Raw genomic sequence first — 20,490 nt, forward strand, 5'->3', positions numbered from 1 at the left:
TGAGTGCCTTCCTTCATCTGAGCAAAGAAGGTTTGCTTTGGTATCCAGAACTCAGGCATCCTGAGCATGTGGCTGCCCAGCAGAGTTGGTTTTGGATGATTGTGGCCTCAATGTTGATGCTGTTGGCTACTTCAAGGGAGCTGATGTTAGTATACCTTTCCTCGCAGTTGATGCAAAGAAACCGTCTCAAACAGCATTGATGGTATTTCTCAAGGGTCCTGAGGTGGCACCTATACATAATGCAAGTTTCAGAACCATGTAGACTAGTAGGAAGGATGACTAGCTTGTATGCAAGGATCTTGGTATCAGCATGAATGTCATGGTCGTCAAAGACATTCATCCTTAGGTGGCCAGAAATGGTGCTTGCAGATTGAATGTGACATTGAATCTCTGCATTGATGTCAGCCTTAGACGAAAGGTAGCTTCCGGGCTAGGTGAAATGTTTCACATTTGGGAGAATTTTACCATGAATCTTAATGGAGAGATGGATCAGAACTTATCCTAGGACAAGTTCTAAATTATTTGAGTTGTCTTGAGGTTGAGGTAGAGGCCACTTTGGTATGCTTTCATGAAGACATTAAGTGCATCTTGAAGATTCTGTTCTGAGAGAGCAGAGATGACATTGTCATCCACGTACAGAAGTTTCACGAGTGATTGGTAATTATTTTCTTCTTTGATTTCAATCAGTTGAAGTTAAAAAGTTTTCCATCCATCCTGTAGGCAATGTCCACACTATCAGGAAATGAAGGAGATGAAGAATGGTGGCAATGAAGATGGAGGAAGGGTGATGACAATGACACGCCCCTGACTTAAAGGATTTTGTTATATTAGTGTTGGTGAGGACTGTTGCTGACATTTTGTCGTGGTGGAGACAAAGGATGTTGATGAAGTTCATTGGACAGTCAACCTTTGAAGGTCTTTTATAGTCTTCCCGACTGAGTCAAAGCTTTGGTCAGAACAATAAAGACTATGTTGAGTGGCTCATGGTGTTCCTGGCATTTCTCTTGGAATTGCCATGTGGTGAAAATTATGTCCATAGTTCCATGGTTTGGCTTTCAGGAAGGATTTCTTCAGAAACTGGGAGAAGAGGCCTAGTGAAGATTCAGATGATGGCCATTCCAGCCTTGGAGAATAAGGAGATTCTTTGGTAGTTCCTACAATCCACTTCATCTCCTTTCTTGAAGACGATGGCAATGGCAGCATCCTTGATGTTTGACAGGAATTTCTTGTTTAATCACCTTCATCAAATTTTCAGTAACAGTTGATGGAGATGATGGGTAAGCTCTGCCCTTCCAAGTTGGAAAATCTCTGCTGGATCTGTTCTACCACTGCAGCTTTTCCATTTTTTGTGTGTCGAATGGCAATTTTGACTTCTGACACACTAGATGGGAGTCTAAGATCATTTTTGATGAGGAATTGGGGGATTTCCTCAAATGTTACTGTTGATGATTGATTGTATCATGGTTTAGAATTTTTGGAGTGTTTTCTCAATTAGAGGTTGCTGTTTTCCTGCCTCTCAAAATAGTTCCATCCACTCTGCACCAGATTGGGGAAAATGGTGTTGGGTTCTGTATTGCTTTGGTGACATTGAAGAAACTCAGTGCTTGCGAGCAAGGAGATACAGCTTGTTCGTGTTCTCATTTCACCACTGATTCTTGATTTCCCTCATTCTTCCTTCTAACTCCACCTTTGCTGTTTGATGAGTTCTTCTCTTTGCCTCATTGTTGTTTAGCTAAGAATGGAGACCTTTCGTCTTCTTGATGAGGTCTCGGCTGATGTGGTTGTTCTTGTCAAATCAAACTTGTTTTTTTCCTGGTTTTGTAGCCAGTGGTTTTTCTTTCCACAGCATGAGATGATGGCTGTCTTCAGCTCTTTCCAGATTTCCTCCACTCCATTAAAAGTAACTGTTTGGAGATTTTGGTGAAGTCATTGTTGTAAGTTCACTAGTCTGCTTGGCTCTTGAAGCCATTCAATGTTGGGCTTGTTTCTGGACTGCTACTTCTTCAGCTGCTTCTGGTAGCATTTGATGGACGTAGAGGAGTGGATGATCTGTCCAGCTGTGTCTGCACTGGTCATCACTTTGATGGTGACGACATCCTTTTGGACTTGGGTTTGAACAATGACAAAGTTGATCGTGTACTAGTGCTTTGATCATGGATGCCTCCAAAAAGTCTTGAACTTGTCTTTTTGGCAGAACAGTGTGTGGTGATGACCAGCTTCTTCTGTTGTTGTGCACATTTGGTGAGAAGAATCCCATTGGAGCTGCAATTCCTAATTTCTTCCTTTTCAGTGGTCCCTTTCCAAAGTTGTAAGATTGATTGTTTGTGTGTGCATGATGCTTTTCTTAACAATAGAAGATTTCATTGTTATACTCCTGTTTTTTCATGTGAAATAAAGGTTTATGAAAACAATTTATGATTTTTCTTACAGGAGAAGTGACCTTCAGGCTTGAAATTCTATTCCCGACTACAATATTGCTTCACCTTGCTGTACAGTTAAGATTAAACTATAAGATAATCAAAGATGTGTCAAATTTTGACTTTTTTTTTAACAGGCAGACAGGGAGAAGCAAATTAATCAGCGTCTTGAATTGCAGCAGACCTATCAAGACCAAATGGTTTTCAAACAGAAGCGTATGCAGGCAGAGAAAGAAGAAGAAGAAGAATTACGAAAGAAGATGATGGCTAAACTTGCAGAAGATGACCGCATTGAACAGATGAATGAACAGAAAAGACGTATGAAACAGCTTGAACATAAGAAGGCTGTGGAAAAAATCATTGAAGATCGACGTCAACAATTTGAAGCAAACCAAGTATGCAATATATATTATTTATAAAATGCCGTTGTGCCCAGTTGTTAAACATTATGGAACTAAAGATTGTTCACAGTGTAGAACAAGCTAACAACTTGTTTATTTCCAAAGCCACTCAGTTAGCCTGACTTTTCCAGTAGCTTGCAAGTTTTCACATAACTGTATAGTTCCTTGATGAAAATCATGAATTGAATATGTCTCCACCATATTCTGGCAATTCCGTCCAGATCCTAAATGTAGTGTTTTTATTTTAAATCAAGCCTTTTCTACATGTTTCCTTCAGTTCTTTTGCCATTCACCCTAAATTGGGTATCCTTTGATTTTTGATCATTCTGGCAATGGGAATGGCTTTTCCTTATTTGTGTCCCGATCTCTTGTGATTTTGAAAACGTCTATCAAATCTCCTGTAAGCCTTCCCTCTGCTAAAGAAAATATTCTCGGTTCTCCAATCCATCTACATAACTGAAGTCTCTCATTCCCAGATACCTTCCTAACATCTTCACATTCTTCTTAAAATTTGGTGCACAGTACTCCATGTTCACATAACTAGCTGTATTTTCTGTTCTATGCTTGTATCTATAAACCCAGGATTCCGTATACCTTATTCACTGCTTTCTTAACCTGCCCTACTGCCTTCGAAGATTTGCATATATGTATACCTCTTTAGAATTGCATCGTTGATTTTAATATTGCCTCTTTTTACCAAGCAAAATTCTTTTGTTTATTATTTAACATCTTGTTACTTAATAGCCCTTTGTTTTAGCATTCTATTTTTTATAGCAAGGTTACTTCTTCATTATTCAAAATAGTCTACACCTGTAGAAACGAACATGTTGGGTGTATGTTTATCCAGAGGATCATTAGCCTCCATTTCTATCACCTCCAATGAGATGCCACCACTAGACGCGTATTCTCCTCCCCTCCCTTGTCAGTGGTCCACAGGGACCATTCCCTCTGGGACACTCTGGTCTATTCTTCATTCACTTCGAACACGCTCATGGCCACAGCCTCATGGCATCTTCCCCTGCAACTGCAGACGGTGTAACACCTGTCCATTTACTTCCTCCCTCCTCGGTAACCAAGGGCCCAAACACACCTTCCAGGTGAAGCAGTACTTTATGTGCATTTCACTCAATCTAGTCTACTGCATTCGCTGCTCACAACACTGTCTCCTCTACACTGGGGAAACGAAGCATAGACTGAGTGACCGCTTCACAGAACATCTACATTCTGTCCGTAAAAAGACCCTGAGCTTCCAGCTGCTTGCCACTTCAACAGACTCCCCTGTTCCCTGGCCAACATCTCTGTCTCAGGCTTGCTGCAGTGCTCCAGTTAAGCTCAGCACAGGCTGGAAAAACAGCAGCTCATTTTCTTTTTGAGGACTCTGCAGCTTTTTGGACTCAATATTTAGTTCAATAACATTAGGGCTTGAGCTTTCCCATGTCTTTGCACCAAACTCCACACACAAGGCATATTGTCACATAGTTTGCTATTGCGCACAACCTATTGTTAACTACTAACAGTCCACATTAGTAGCTATTCACCATCCTAGCCAGATCATTATCCACTCCTTTGTCTGTCCAACTATTCTCTCTTTGTATCTCCACCTATTGTTTGGTCCTTACCCTCTCCCCCCACCTTCTTCATATAAAGCAATATTTTCCTACCTACCATCAGTTCTGGAGAAGGGTCACTTGACCTGAAATGTTAATTCTGATTTCTCTCCACCAATGCTGCCAGACCTGATGGAGTCATATAGATGTACAGCAAAGGAACAGACCCTTCAGTCCATCTCTTCCATGCCGACTAAATTAATCTCGTTCCATTTGCCAGCACTTGGCCCATATCCCTGTAAACCCTTTCTATTCATATACTCATCCAGATGCTTTTTAAATGTTGTAATTGTGGAGAAAGCAAGAACTGTAGATGCTGGAGATCAGAATAGAGAGCACGATACTAGAAAAGCACAGCAGATCAGGCAGCATCTAAGGAGCAGGAGAATCAATGTTTCGGGCATAAAGCCCTTCATTAGGAAATTCTGATGATTTTCTGATGAAGGCCTTATGCCCGAACCATCGATTCTCCTGCTCCTTGGATGCTGCCTGACCTGCTGTGCTTTTCCAGCATCACACTCTCAAAATGTTGTATTTGTACCAGCCTCCATCACTTCCTCTGACAGCTCATTTTGTACATCCACCTTCTGAATGAAAAAGTTGCCCCGCAGGTCCCTTTTAAATATTTTCCCCTCTGACCTTAAACATATGCAATCTAGTTTTAGACTCCTCACCCTGGGGAAAAGAGCATGTCTATTTTTATCCTGTCCACGTCCATCAAAATTTAATAAATCTTTATAAGGTCACCCCTCAGCCTCTGACGCTCCAGGGAAAATAGTCCCAGCCTAATCAGCCTCTCCATTTAGCTCAAACCCTCCAATTCTAGCAACATCCTTGTACATCTTTTCTGAACCATTTCAAATATGACATTAGCTGAAAATGTGTTGCTGGAAAAGCGCAGCAGGTCAGGTAGCATCCAAGGAACAGGAGAATCGACGTTTCGGGCATAAGCCCTTCTTCAGGATTATGACATTATCCTTCCTCTTGCAGGAAGACTAGAATTGCATGCAGTATTCCAAAACCTGCTGAGCTTTTCCAGAAATGTTTGTTTTTGTTGGTGTATATTAATGTTTTTGTATGTCACTTTATACTCAGACCAACATTTCAGTACTGTTTCATTTAGAAATGTGACTTGTCACTATGTTCAGTCAAAGTCATGGTACTCCATATTGCATCCTGCGTCTTAAATATAAGTCCGGGAAATCGTGTGTTCTGCATACTTACAGTTTAGTACATTTTGATTAATGAGTTTTAATACTCTATAGCAACGGGAATTTGAAAGACAGTATGAAGAAGAAAGGAAGAAGGCAGCTCTCCAAGTCATCATTGAAGAAGAAAGGCAGAAACTTCTCAAAGAACATGCCAGCAAGCTATTGGGTTACCTTCCAAAGGTATGAGTAGTAAGAAATGTTACCAGTTTGAGAACTGAATTATACAATTTTCATTAATTTAGTACTGTATTTGGATTATATTGTGTAGAAAAGGTAACAACAGAGGAGCAGCTGTGAATGTTTATTTATCACTTGTCTGTGGAACATTCTCCCAGACCTTGAACAGCTGAAACCCCAACCATTATGGATGAATTGAATTACACCTTTTAATGCTAGCATTGCCAGATAGTGCAAGTTATAGGAAGTTCAGTTTTCTGGCTCAAACTACTAAGGATGAATCTCCAGAGTCATAGCGCCATAGAGATCTACAGCACAGTAAAAGACCATTTGGCCAATTGTGTCTGTGCTGGTCAAAAACATCCACCTAACTATTCTAATCCCATTTTCAAGCACTTGGCCTGTAGCCTTGAGTACCTTGGCATTGTAAGTATACATCTTTTATGCCTCTACCACCCTTGCAGGCAGTGAGTTTCAGATTCCTACCATTCTCGAGGTGAAAAGTTTTTCATCACATTGTTGTTCTTGTTTTAGGTATTTCCACCTGTGTATGGTGCTGTCTTGTTATCATCTTCCACGATATGCACTAGTTGTGCAGTCAACAGCAATAACCTGTTTTTATATAGTGCCTTTAAATACAAGTTCCAAAGTGTTCCATTTTAGTGTTATAAAACAAAACATGGCACTGAATCTCACAAGCAGATGTTAGGACAGACTTTCAAAAATTGTCAAAGTGGTAGGTGTTGAGGAATGTTTTAAAGGAGGAAAGCAATATAGATGGAAAATTTTAAGGAGGGTATTCCAGAGTTTGGGTCTCAAGTAGCTGAAAGCACAGCTATCAATTGATAGTATTTGCAATTTGTAGTAAATGCAACAAGATCTGAACAATATCCAACTTGGGCCAACAAGTGGCAAGTAACATTGGTGCCACAAAGCAATACAATGACCATCACCAATAAGAGACAGTCTAACCACTGCCTCTTGACATTCAACGGTATTACCATCACTGAATCCCCCACTGTCAATATCTTTGGGGTTACCATTGACCAGAAACTCAATCGGACTCACTACATAAACACAGTGACTACAAAAGCAGGTCAGAGACTAGGGATACTGTGGCGAGTAACTCACCTCCTGTCAACCCAAAGTCTATCCACCATCTACAAGGCACAATTGATAAGTGTGATGGAATATTCCCTACTTGCTGTGGTAGATGCAGCTCCAACATCACTCAAGAAGCCTGACACCATCCAGGACAAAGCAACCCGCTTGACTGGCACCACATCCACAAACATTCAATCCCTCTACCACCGGCACTCAGTAGCAGCAGTGTGTACTATCTGAAGATGCACTGCAGAAATTCACCAAAGATCCTTAGATAGCACCTTCCAAATCCACGATCACTTCTATCTAGAAGGAAAAGGGCAGCAGGTACTTGGGAATACCACCACCCGTAAGTTCCCCTCCAAGTTACTCACCACCCTGACTTGGAAATATACCACCATTCCTTCACAATTGTTGGGTCAAAATCCTGGAATTCCCTCCATACTGGCAACCCACAGTAAGTAGACTGCAACGATTCAAGAAGACAGCTCACCACCACCACCACCTCAGGGCAATTAGGGATGGGCTATCAATGCTGGCCAGCCAAATGAATTTTTAAAAATTGAAATTAGGTATGCTTAAGGAACCTGAATTAATTAAGAGAGTTGTGCAACTAGAAGAAGTTATTGAGTTGGGGATGGGATAAATTAAAAACAAGAATGAAAAGTTTAAAATTAAGACTTTTAAATGAGTACCAGTGTAGGTCAGTGATCACATGGGACTTGCTGAAAATTAATACCTAGCAGCAGAGATTGATGAAGTCAAGTTTGAAGGTAGCACATTAGAATTATGCCATGTGTGCACTGGAATAATCATGTCTGGAGGCAATAAAGGTATAGATTAGGATTTCAGCAGGAGATGAACTGAGAAGGTCAATTATGACACCAATATTGTGAACAGTCTGACTTAGCCTGAAAGGGGTGGGATGAAGTAGGCAGGCAGTCAAGAAGTAGAGTTTGTGGCAGGAACTGAAGTCCGTGTCCCCAATATTTAGTTTCAGGAGATTTCTGTTAAAACAGTTTGCAACTCAGCACAGTGAAGGAATCAAGAAATGTGGTCAGGTAGAGTTCGGTTTTATTAGTGAACATACAGTAGCTTGTGTTGTGTTTTCTAATTATGTCATTGAGGAGCCGCATGTAAATGAGAAATAGGAGAGAACCAGGCATACACCCTTGGGGATACCTGAGGTAATGATGCAGAAGTGGGATCAAAGCTATTTAGATTTTTTTAATATTCACTCATGAGTTGTGGGTGTTGCTAGCTAGACCAGCATCCATGCCCTTGATATGAATATAGCTCGATATGAATTCTCAACAGCTAGACAATTGTATAGAGGTATTTGAAGTGGATGGTGTAAAGGCATGTGAAACATTTGGCAGGCAAACTATGAGTCTTTTATTTAGATTTCTTTTATTTTGAATCTGGTCTGTTTGCAAAAGAGGTCAAATTTTCCTGCCTCTCTTCTGCAAGTTGATTTTAATAACTCTTTAATAATCCATTTTTCAAAAACTTAGTGGGACAAAGAAATTAAAACAAATTAATACATATATTGAAAACTTAAAATCCGTTCAAGATCAATATTAGCTTCAAATCACTCTTATTGTGCTGTGTGCATCATCAGTCAGACCTGTATCTATTGCTTACCCTTACTTCTGCTTGAGAAGGTAGTGCTGAGCTGCCTTCTGGAACCTCAGAGGGTCGTGTGATGCAAGTATAGCCACAGTGCTGTTGTCAGGAAGTTCTTGGATTTTTGTCACCAGGACAATACATGTCCAAGACAGAATGGGGTGTGACTTAGAATGCAAGATGGTGCTGTTCTCCTTTTTCTTAAAAATCATTGCAGTTTAGAGGCTGGGGAGGTGTTGTCAGTGGACTCTTAACCAGTACCTGCAGTCAGTCTTCTAGATGGTATGCATTGCTGCTATGGTATGCTGATAGTGAAGGAAGTGAATGTTTCAAGGTAGCAGTTAGTTTGCCAATCAAGCAGACCGTTTTGTTCTTGATTGTGTTGAGCTTTTGCAGTGTTTTTTTCTCATTAGATGTAGGTGTCACTGGCTGGGCCAGCATTTATAGCCTATCTTATTGTCCTGGAGGAAGGTGGTGGTGAGCTGCCTTCTTGAACTGGTGTAGTTCTTGGGGTGTAAGGACACAATTTTTTTTAGGAAGGCAGTTTCAGGATTTTGAAACAGCAACAGTGATAGAATGTTGATATAGTTCTCAATCAGCATGGTGCATTGCTTAGGTGAAACATCCAAGTGACAGTCTTCTCTGCTGTCCTTGTCCTAGGTGGTAAAGGTCATGATTTGGAAGATGTTATTGGAGCAGCTTTCATAAATTAAAGTGTATCCTTTAGATGTTGTCACAAATGTCCATGCTGCATAGAATGAATAAATGTATTAGATGAGCTGCCAATCAAGTATCCATTCCCTGAATGGTGTCAAATGTCTTGTGTTATTGGAGCTGCACTCTTCCAAGCAAGAGGCAAGTATGTCTTCACATTCCTGAATTTTCTTATAAATGCTATACTGGCTTTGGGGAGTTGGGAGGTAACTTACTTGCAAGTTTCCTAATCATTGACCCACTCTTATAGCCACAATATTTATATTTGAGCTTCTGTTCAATGGTAACTTCCAGCATGTTGATAATGCAACATTCAGTAGTGGTAACACCATTGAACATCCATGAATAATACTGTTTTATTGGAGATGGTCATTGCCTGGCAGTTGTGCAGCGGGAATGTTACTCGCCACTTGTCACTCCAAGCCTGAACATTGTCAGGGCTTTGCTCCACATGGACACTCCACTGAAGTGTTATGAATGGTGTTGAACATTGTGCAATCATTGAACATCTCCACTTCTGATCTTATGATGGAGGGAAGGTCATTGAAGATGATTAGGCTGAGGATATTACCCTGAGGGGCTGAGAATTATTGATCTCAACAACTACAACTATTTTTCTTAGTGCTAATTATGATTCCTAATCGTTGGTGAACTTTCCCAGTGATTCCCATTGAGTACAGTCTTGCTAGAGCTCATTGTTGCCACACTCATTCAAATGCAGTGTGATTTCAAGGATATTCCGTTCCCTTGAGAGTTCAGCTCTTTTGTCCCTGTTTGGACTAAAGCTATAATGTAAGCATGTGCTGAATGGCTGGTATGAAACCCAAACTGAGCTGATGATGGAAAGTGGATTTGAGAGGGCAGTAATTGGCTGGGTTGGATTTGTCCTACTTCCTGTGTACAGAACGTACCTGCACACTTAGTTGGGACATCATGTTGTGGTTGAACAGGACGTTGGTAAAGCCACTATTGAAGTACTGTGTACAGTTCTGGTCGCTATGGGAAGGATATTGTTAAATTGGAGGGGGTTCAGAAAAAATTTACCAGGATGTTGCTGTGACTGGAAGATTTGAGTTATAAGGAGAGGCTGGATAGGCTGGACATTTTATTACTAGAGCATAAGAGATTGAGGGGGTGACCTTATAGAGGTTTATAAAATTCACAAAGGACATGGGTAAGGTGAATAGCAAAGCTTTTTTTCCTTTGGGTGAGGGATATTTTTAAGGCAAGAGGAGAAAGATTTAAAAGGAACTTTTTTCTCACAGAGGGTGGGTCATATATGGAATGAACTGCCAGAGGACGTGATAGATGCAGGAGCTGTTACATTTAAAAGATATTTGCATTGGTACATGAATAGGAAATGTTTAGAGGGATACGGGCCAAATACAGGCAAGTGGGACTAGTTTAGTTTGGGAAACTTGATTAGCATGGATGAGTTGAATCAAAGGGTCTACCACTCTATAATTATCCACATTATTAGATAAATGTCAGTGTTGTCTCTGTACTGGAGCTTGGCTAATGCAAAGCTAGATCTGGAGCACAAGTCTTCTGTACTTGTGCCTGAATGTTGTCATATTCCACAGCCTTTGCAATATCTAGTACTTTCAGTCATTTCTTGATATCTCATGGACTGAATCGAATCAGGTGAAAACTGGCAAGTGCAATGCTGGGCACCTGAAAAGGAGACTGAAATGGATCAACCAGTTTTTGAAGCTGTGCTCATCCAAGCAAGTGGAAAGTATTCCGGTATCCCCCTGACACATCGTATGGCATCACGAAGTGAGTTAATTGCCACAGAATGCCCAATATCTGACATGATTGGAGGGGAAATTGAAACTGAAGGGGACAGAGCACAGCTAAAGAAAAGGGCCTTGATTTTCTTTTTAATGGAGGGTGATCAAAAGACATAAATGCTGAGGTTGGAAGTTACAAAGATCAAAACCATTGTGTACTGGAAACCTGAGGGAATGAAGGGGGTATGTTGGTGTTAATGTGGAGTATGTGGATAGCAGTTCTAAGGAGGGGAGTCAGCTGAGGAATTTGAAGGGCAAACAGCAGAACCAGGGATGGATGTAATGTTATTATAGATATGGAAGAAAATGTGGTTAAGCAATATTCCAATGTTCTACACCTTGTGTGGTATGAAATAGGTTGGTATGGAAATAGACTAGAAACAAAAGCATTTCAAGGAGTTTAAATATTTCAGATTTAACAACTTTGAACTGGAGAAAATTTGGTTGATGTCTGTTGGAATGTTGGATAAGCAATTTCAGATAACAATAGTTAAGGGAGTCAAAGAAAGAGGCAGAGAGGCTGAGTTAGGTGCCATAACTAATCACAAATATCCTGATTACAATTACCAAGCTAAAGCATATCAGTGCATTAGAAGCTGACTCTGGGAAGAGAAATATGAACTATATCAAGAAATGTAGAAGTAGAACTACCATGTTATGGAAGTGGACTGTGAAGGAGGTACGTTTGAAGAAGTTGGAATAGTTAGCTGTCAAACAGAGTGGAAAGTTGCAAGAGAATGGTGGTGTGCAGTAGTCAAAACCAAATGTATTTATGGTGACTTCCAGTGTGCTTTGGGTGGGAAGCTTGACCAAGGTGAAATCAGCAAGATTATAATTAGAGAAGTGCAATAGGCCAATAGTTTAGATTTGTCAGGAGTTAAACTTAATGTGCAATGGACCCAAAATTAGAGAAATCAACCGCCAGTTGTTCCAATTAATTAAGCATTTTTAAAAATAAAAACAAGATGCTCATACTTAATACATAGGTACAGGTTTAGTCAATGAAGTGCACTTTTTTTTTCTTCTCTTTTTTTTTCCCCAGCACCCATGGTGTGTGTGTATATGTGCATGTGTGAGACACAGTGAGAGACACAAGGTGCACGAATCTTTATTCAATTTCCACCACCAGGAAGATAGGAAAACAACTGAGTGGCCAGTGACAAGCAGTGCCCTTCACAAAAGGGCAATGCTGTGTGATCAAACAGTGAAGGGGAGGGCAGGGATTAAATCAAAAGAGTTGGAGGGGGAAATAATGCACTCCACTCCCTGCGTCGTCCACCTATCCCTGAACAACTCCAGGGTGTTGGTGGACACCGCGTGCTCCTTCTCCAAGGACACCCGGGCTCTAACGTAACTGCGGAAGAGGGGCAGGTAGTCGGCCCTAACGACCCCCTGCACGTCCCGCTGCCTGGACCTGTTTGTGGCCAGTTTGGCCAGGCCCAGGAGCAGACCCACGAGGAGGTCTTCAGACCTGCCCTCCCTCCTCCGTACCGGGTGCCCGAAGATCAGGAGCGTGGGACTGAAGTGCAACCAAAAGCAGAGGAGGAAGTTTTTAAGAAAATCAAAGTGAGTGCAAACACCCACACCCAATATACACGTGGTCCACGGACTCCACAGCACCACAGAACAGGAAGTTGGGCTGGGAGTCCGTGAACCACCGCAATCTGCGTGCAGCACCCTCCACCCCACATTTTTGTTTTATATTGAAGGTCCTGGATGTTTTGTGTTTAAGTGATGAAAGTGCCTCTGAGTACTGTGGTTAAACTTAAGGTTTCTGAATTTAGGAATCAGCTATATGTAAGACTGGCTGTACCAGAATATAAGTTAAGAAAAAACTCACTGACCAAAACCTGAATGATTTACACCAACCTTACTTTTTAAATATTCTCAGTTTATTGCATGAACATAGCAAAGGTTATGATTGAATTTTGTTTTGCTGGTTAAGCTAATTACTATTTCATATATATCTTTTAAAAGGGAGTATTTAGAGATGAACGAGAGCTCGAATTATTTGATGAAACCTTCAGAGAAAATTTCAAGAAAGGAAGCGCGAACTTATCATCAGACGAAGGCTGGGATTGTTAGACCTGTGATGATATTGCTTGACATTATGTCAACTTTGTCTAGAGCATGGCTGCATTAGGGTCATAAGTTTAAGTTGATCTCTATTTATAATCGTTGAAAATGTAATGAAACTGATTAATGAAATTATATAAATAAATAATTTGGAACTTCTGTGAAATTGTTCATCTTTATGGAGAAAATCTATTATGAAGACTAATGGAATATAGATTAGTGAATTTTGACAAATTTGGTCATCAGATCAGCAATTTCTCGCATCTGTGGATTTTTATAAAATTTGACTCAACAATCTTTTACAGTATTGCATTGACCTATATTCATTCTTTGTTTCTTTGGTGAATTGGTAACATTTGCAAAATTTCTATAATGAAATAAATTTAAGAAATAGATAATGAAGCAATAATTAATAGAGGCTCATAGAGTAGTTAGGGTGGATGATAGATTACCTCACGTGTGCCCTCTTCTTTCAATGATTCACATTTTTTGCATATCTTGGATGTAAAACCATGTTTAATTAGTTTCACATATCCAGCAAGCATAGAGATGTTGAGGTTAAAGAATGGCCTTATGTGGTGTCCAATATATGTTAAATTGCAGTCGTTAACTTTAAGCTGAAGGAATTAGGAATTTTAACTCACAAATTCCTATGGATCTACAAGGCCTGTGTGGATGGGAGATGGATCGTGACATTTTATGAAAGTGTAACAAATTTGAAAGAAGGGCAATAAAGCGAGTTGCCTTGAAAGATCCTCCAATTAAGTGATCAGTGAATTTATGAGAATTACAATCTGGTGCTGATAATACAGAACCAACATGTGCCCAGGGACTATTATCTAGTCAGAGTTGTATGTGCCTGTGCGTAAATGTGCTAAATATGTAAAAAACTCAGCTCTTTCAAGAGTGCTTCTGGCCCCCTGAGTACTATGACCATGATTTACTCATGCTTGACTGAGTTAGGAGCAGTGTTCCCCTTACATTGTAGTGCCCAGATATCAATTTGATTTTTTTATGTTAAAGTTGTCCAGTGTGTCTCTTTCTCTCTGTACAAACTGCTGATTGTACAGCAGAAAGTTCTGCCTGAAAATCTGACAGTTATTCATAGGAGCTAAATTCGTAGAATAAACACTATGTCGAAAAGATCATTGTGCTCTAGAGGAACAACTCTAAAACCAAACCTGTCGTGTAAATGAAGGGAATTCTAACATGAATTGAGTATTTCTCTTATTTCACATATTTATTTGCTTTTAAATCATTTTCAAGAATAGAAGGTAAAGGAACTTGAACTAGTTCTAGAAAAACAGATGTCCTAAAACCTCAACTGTTCTTCAAAGTCACATTCAGTGTGGACTATGGAACTTAACAATAGTTGCTTCTGAAAACAGTGACATAGATCATTCACCCAGTTCTCTTTCAAATATGTTGTAATAGTCTCAATTGTAGAAAAAGCCAGCCAAGGAGGGATTCAGGAAGAGATTTCTGACTGAACTGGCCTTCTCACCATTACTTTGCAGAAAACCCTGTTGAAAAGTATTGTCTCACCAAGCAGAATTCAAAGTTAAACTTGAGGTTCTGTTGTGAACTAATAATTGGCTGAGAGCATATCAAGTATCACTGAAAGACTCTGGTGGTGCAGTGGTTGTGTCCCTAACCCTGGAGCAGGAGGCCCAGGTTCAAGTCCCACTTGATCCAGAGTTGTGTAATGACCTTTCTGAACCGCTTGATTAAAAAAAAAAGTGAAGTTTTTAAAAAATCAGCTAATTTGATCATGGGACAACTCTATATTCAAATAGACTGGGACCAGTTTAGTCTCTCTCTTAAGAATGACAATGTAAAGGTACATACCAAGAACATATATTAGAGAATTGAGGCATTGTACACACAATCAAGTACTAGTTATACCAAATTCCTAGACATAATTGATGGTTAGATAAAATGGAATAAACATCACTTATTTGATCACTGAATCAATTTTCACAGATTTGTCTTTAAATGTTTGTGTTTTTGTAGTGAAGATGATGAAGATTATACTGATGTATCTTGGTGTTTGATATTCTATTTAAATTTTCTTTATTAATTTGCCATTGACCCTTTTTGGCAATTGCTGCTTACACATTGAAAACAGGAAAATAGTTTCAAGATCAGCTTTTAAATTACACATGGAGAATTGAAAACCACTTTGTCTCTAGAGAAAGAATATTAATAAAACTTAAAACAAATCAACAAAAGTAACCTATTTCAAAAATTCCGCTACACAATTTTTTTTCAAGCTTCAAGATGTAGAATATGCTAGAAACTATGAAAACAGATATTAGGGTCCGTGGGCAAAATAATAAGGGTAAAAGCAATAACCACCCTCCTGGTGGAATGAATTAACAAACAAAGGAGGTCATAAATAATTATATCTTTATTCCTTTACCACCAATTTTACAAAATGTTTTAATAGGATGGATATAAATACTAAACTCAATGAGAAAAATATCCAAACCTAATAGCAATAACAATTATGTTTTGCAACATTGAGATATGTTACAACTGTCAGTTTCCCCATTCCAATGCTTTAATAAATTCCTCTTCAGTGAAGGAGAGCATTTTAGCAGCTTCCATGTGCATCTAAAAAAAAGCAAGGGCAAGTTTGAGAGCTTTGACTGCATTTATATATTACCTTTCGATCACCGAGTTATTTTAGGTACCAATTAAATAACAATTCCTGGTCTTACAAATACCGTGAATGATCATTTCACATTTTGTCACATCCTACCTTTTGCCTTTTAAGGATATCTATTAACTTCATCTGCTTCTTAAAGCCAGTCATGAGCTCAGTTTTCTGCTTTTCTAACTTCTTGTTTTCGGTCTTCAGTTGTTCAATTGTTAGTTTCTCTTGGTTAGTTGTGTCCTGGTAAATATAAGACAAATAATCGGCATCTTCATAAAACTACTTGTTTGTATTGCATTGGCTTAATGGTTTGGCCATCTTCTGACAAACAGTTTCCAGTTCAGATAATGAATAGGCATGTGTCTTTAGGCAGTCTCAAAACCTACAATAGCTGGAGGAAGCCTGACAGCAGATCCAAAACAAAGTCTTTCTTCTGGACACTCAGAATGGATGCTCTGTTTTGATGTCAGACTTTCTTTAAAATATTCTTACATCTGACAAGTAGTCATAGCAGGAAAATCAATGTTTTGGGCAGGTGCCCTTCATCAGGAATGAGGCTGGAAGCCTTGGGGGTGGAGAGATAAATGGGAGGGGGTGGGGCTGGGGAGAAGGTAGCTGGGAGTGCAATAGGTGAATGCTGCCTGACCTGCTGTGCATTTCCAGCACCACTCTAATCTTGACTAATCTCCACTCCTCACTTTTGCCAAGTAGTCATAGCAGGTGATCAACACAGACATATGAGAAAAAGATTAACAAGTTGTTAGTGTGAGAGGATATGGGATGAAACTCTACCAAAGAGACAAAGAAAGAAAAAAAATAATTTATTATTACAAGCTGCAATGATTTAAAATGTGGTATTTATGAACCTTTTTATTATTAGTACCTCCCTTCTATTTGCTAATTTGAAAAAGCTACCCCACCTACTGGATTTGATTTTCCCCATTTAAATGGAGTTGTATCCAGTTATGTCCCCTGTAGAGGATTGATGTTGCTGAGGAAGTACAGTAGGATAAAAGCATGGTCTGAACAGAAGCGCCATGAAGCAGGAGCCCAAAGAGAACAGGAACAGATGGGGACCAGGAGCCCACACAGCATAGGAACCTGGACAGAGAAGGAACCCAATGGCCAGGAGCATTCACTGGAGGAGGAGGGAAAAACAGAGCATCCCCTAGCTTCCACTCACTCATTTAATCATGGCAATGGTACCTTGCAGTGCTACTATGCTGCACATGTGTTGATCAGGCCTGCCTGCATTGCGGGCTCCTGGAAGGTCTCTATGCACTCTAGTTTGATCATAGAATTCCCTACAGTGTGGAAACAGGCCATTTGGCCCAACATGTCCACACCGACTCTCTGAAGAGTAACCCACCCAGACCCATTTCCCTATGCCTATTACTCTACATTTACCACTCACTAATGCATCCAACCTATGCATTCCTGAACACTATGAGCAATTTAGCATAGCCAATTTAGATTAGATTAGATTACTTACAGTGTGGAAACAGGCCCTTCGGCCCAACAAATCCACACCGAACCGCCGAAGCACAACCCACCCAGACCCATTCCTCTACATTTACCCCTTCACCGAACACTATGGGTAATTTAGCATGGCAAATTCAAGCTAAATTTCATGCGAGGTAATAATTTGCCATTAATTTCTTCAAACACCCAAAAGATGAACTTCTATAAATTGTTTGAGAGGTTTTGTTTTGCCAAAATGACCACAGTTAACTGTAGAAGTTCATAATTAACACAATAATATGTGACAATGTAGCTTTTTTAACAAGGTTATGTTGTCCTTGGCTTCTTTTTTCTACAAGGAGGTCGTAGAAGACACAGACTCCAAAAAGTCTGGGGTTGAAGGGTTTTAGGGCCAATTTGTTTATAACTAACAGATACTGCCTCAGGTGGAAGGTGTTCAAGTTTAAAAAAAAACTTCCACAATGAAAGGGGAGTGGCCAGTTCTCTCAGCTCAGCTTTTCTCTGGTTTAGTTTGGTTTTTAGCAGTAGTGTGAAAAAAAAACTGCTGGACCCAAAGAAACAGGTCCAGGCTGGTACTGTCTCTCTGACTTCTCTCCTGTAAGAACCTGTTTTTGATTTTACCTTTTGTGCCAAGGGGTGTTTATGGGGATTGTTGCAAGTATTGGGAGCAGCATGATTAAGTTGGTATAATCTGTTTTCTTTTTGGATAGATTAAGTTATTCAGTATTCTGTTCTCTTTTATTTGTGTTTCATTTGGTAATCTTGTAAATAAATTATGTTTTGTTTAAAACTAAGTGGTTTGACCAGCGACATCTCTCCTGGAGTATCCACTTTACCCTAGCAAAGTTAGGATCTGGGCTACCTTTTTGAAGTGTTTCGAGGTGTCTGACTTGTTCCTTAACAAATATTAATTAATGCCTTGCTCCTTGTGTGAACCTGCAGACAAAAAGCTTTGATGGAAATAAATATACAACAATGTAGCAATAGCTCCTCAGCTTGCATTGATGTTTAATATCATATCTTTGCCAAAGCATTTGTAATATTACCTTGTTATTCTGCTTCAATTTATTGAGTTCTGTCTTGTATTTTTCAGCCTCTTCTAATGCTCTGTTTAGACGAACCTCTGTGGCACTATGGTTTGTAGCAGCTTGCTTCTGGGTTCTTTTCTGGTTGTCCAATTCCTAAGTTAACAATTGTGTGGGGAGAAATAATCATTATTCTAAGTAGGATTTTTAAATATATGAAAATCCATAATTTGTCTGAGACTCTGAAAATTATACTCGTGCATTGATGTACTCATTTGTATTTGTTCACCAGTACAATTAGGGCTCATTTACCTCAGTATGCTGAATAAGACTGAATCATTCAATGACTACTTACTTAGCTAGCTAAATTTAATATCTGCAGACCCTGAGGTGCCTTACACCTAACAGCCTGAACAGATGGAATTAAAACCAATACAGACTGGAATAATACATTATATGTATTAATGTTGTAATGACCCGAACTGATGTTAATATTGGACAAGTCAGATCCCAAATTGAACTTGACTTGATAGATCCTAATTTTGTTTTTTTTTAAACTGCTCTTCACGGTTAGTAGTGAACACATTCACAATAGTCCACAAGACCATAAAATGTAGGAACAGAAGTAGGCCATTCAACCCAACTGTGTCTGGTCTGATGTTCAATTAGATCATGGCTGATCTGATAATCCCCAACTCCACTTTCCTGCCATATCAGCATAACCCTCAATTCCCTTTCTGATTAAAAATATGGCTCTCAGCTTTGAATATACTTAACAGCCTCAACAGCCCTCTGCAGTAAAAAATGCTGAGAGAAAAAATTCCACTACATCTCTGTCCTAACTGGGCGATTCCTTACATTTATATTATGTCTCCTGATCCAAGATCCTGACAATGAGAAACAACCTCTCTGCAACTACCTTGTCAAGCCCCTTAAGAATCTTGCATGTTTCAATCAGGTCTTCTCTTGTTCTTCTAAACTCTAATAAGAACAAGCCCAACCCATGTAACCTCTACTCTAAAGAAAACCCTCTACAGAGGAACTTTTGGCATTCAATCAACCAAATTTCAGATTATCCGAACAAGATCGCAAGGTACCGATGCTTGGCATTTGATTATCCAGCATTCAATTAACCAAACAACATACTTCCCACCCATGCCCTGCGGATAATCGAGGTTCCTCTGTATATGAAGGAGCAACCTGGGTGGACCTTCTCTAAACTGTCAACAATGCCAACATATTTTTCCTTAAAAAAGGGGAGCAGTATTGCTGAAGTGGTCTGACGAATGCTTTGCATAGTTTTAGAATGATCTCTCCATTTTTGAAATTCCTTTTGAAATAAAGCCAACAGTCCATATGCCTCCCTATTACCAGCTGATTATGTTCACAAGCTTTTTGTGATCTTTGTGGATGCTAGCACCCCAAAATCCCTCTCCAGTGCAGTCTGCAAAGAACGAAAGGTTTATTAGATAAGAAAAACATGAACTTTATTACACTAGATGAAAAGGTTGGAATATTTTCATTACAAACACCAAAAAAAGGATTCAGACACTCACTATTCTCAACAATATCCGTAAAAATCAAATATTGCTCAAGCTGGCACGGTGGCTCAGTGGTTAGCACTGTTGCCTCAGAGCCAGGGACCTGGGTTCAATACCAGCCTCAGGTGACTGTCTGTGTACAGCTTAAAACCATAAGACATAGCAGCAGAAATTAGACCATTTGGCTGATCACGGATAAGTTTCTCAACCTTTCTCCCTGTAACCTTTGATCCCCTTGACAATCAAGAACCTATGTATCTTTGGCCTAAATGTACTCAATGACCTGACCTCGACAGCCTTCTGTGGCAATGAATGCACCACGCACGAGCTGAAGTTTCTCCTCATCTCTGTTCTAAAGGGTGTTCCCTTTATTCTAAAGCTGTGCCCTTGGTCCTAATAAAAACATCTTCCCAACATCAGCTTTGTCCAGGTTGTTTGGTATTCTCTAAAGTTTCAATTTGAACCCTCCTCATTCTTCTAAATTCCATCAAGTATAGACCCAGAGTCCTCAAGCGTTCCTCATATGTTAACCTCTCATTCCTGGGACCATTCTCATGAACCTCCTCTGGACCCACTCCAGGGCTGGTACATCCTTCCATAGATATGGAGCCCAAAACTATGCACAACACTTCAAATGTGGTCTGACCAGAGCCTTAT

The 20,490-nt window shown here is 39.8% G+C and overlaps 2 protein-coding genes across 2 annotated transcripts in view; one reads left to right on the forward strand and one right to left on the reverse strand.

The window, feature by feature from the left end:
- The window catches only part of mns1 (meiosis-specific nuclear structural 1), a 30,120-nt gene extending 16,828 nt beyond the window's left edge, over positions 1–13,292 (forward strand). Inside the window, exons 8-10 of the mRNA XM_043677477.2 lie at positions 2,555–2,812; positions 5,691–5,816; positions 13,028–13,292. Of these exons, the coding sequence (XP_043533412.1) occupies positions 2,555–2,812; positions 5,691–5,816; positions 13,028–13,135 (492 nt within the window). The 3' untranslated portion in view covers positions 13,136–13,292. The remainder of the gene's footprint in view (positions 1–2,554; positions 2,813–5,690; positions 5,817–13,027) is intronic.
- A 2,226-nt stretch (positions 13,293–15,518) lies between these two features.
- The window catches only part of tex9 (testis expressed 9), a 71,074-nt gene continuing 66,102 nt past the window's right edge, over positions 15,519–20,490 (reverse strand). Inside the window, exons 10-12 of the mRNA XM_043677479.2 lie at positions 18,314–18,448; positions 15,891–16,025; positions 15,519–15,742 (exon numbers count right to left, since the gene is read on the reverse strand). Of these exons, the coding sequence (XP_043533414.2) occupies positions 15,668–15,742; positions 15,891–16,025; positions 18,314–18,448 (345 nt within the window). The 3' untranslated portion in view covers positions 15,519–15,667. The remainder of the gene's footprint in view (positions 15,743–15,890; positions 16,026–18,313; positions 18,449–20,490) is intronic.

The sequence above is a fragment of the Chiloscyllium plagiosum genome, unplaced genomic scaffold, assembly GCF_037043375.1.
Source record: "Chiloscyllium plagiosum isolate Xiang-an unplaced genomic scaffold, Cpla_swu_hap1 HiC_scaffold_39, whole genome shotgun sequence".
Lineage (NCBI taxonomy): Eukaryota > Metazoa > Chordata > Chondrichthyes > Orectolobiformes > Hemiscylliidae > Chiloscyllium > Chiloscyllium plagiosum.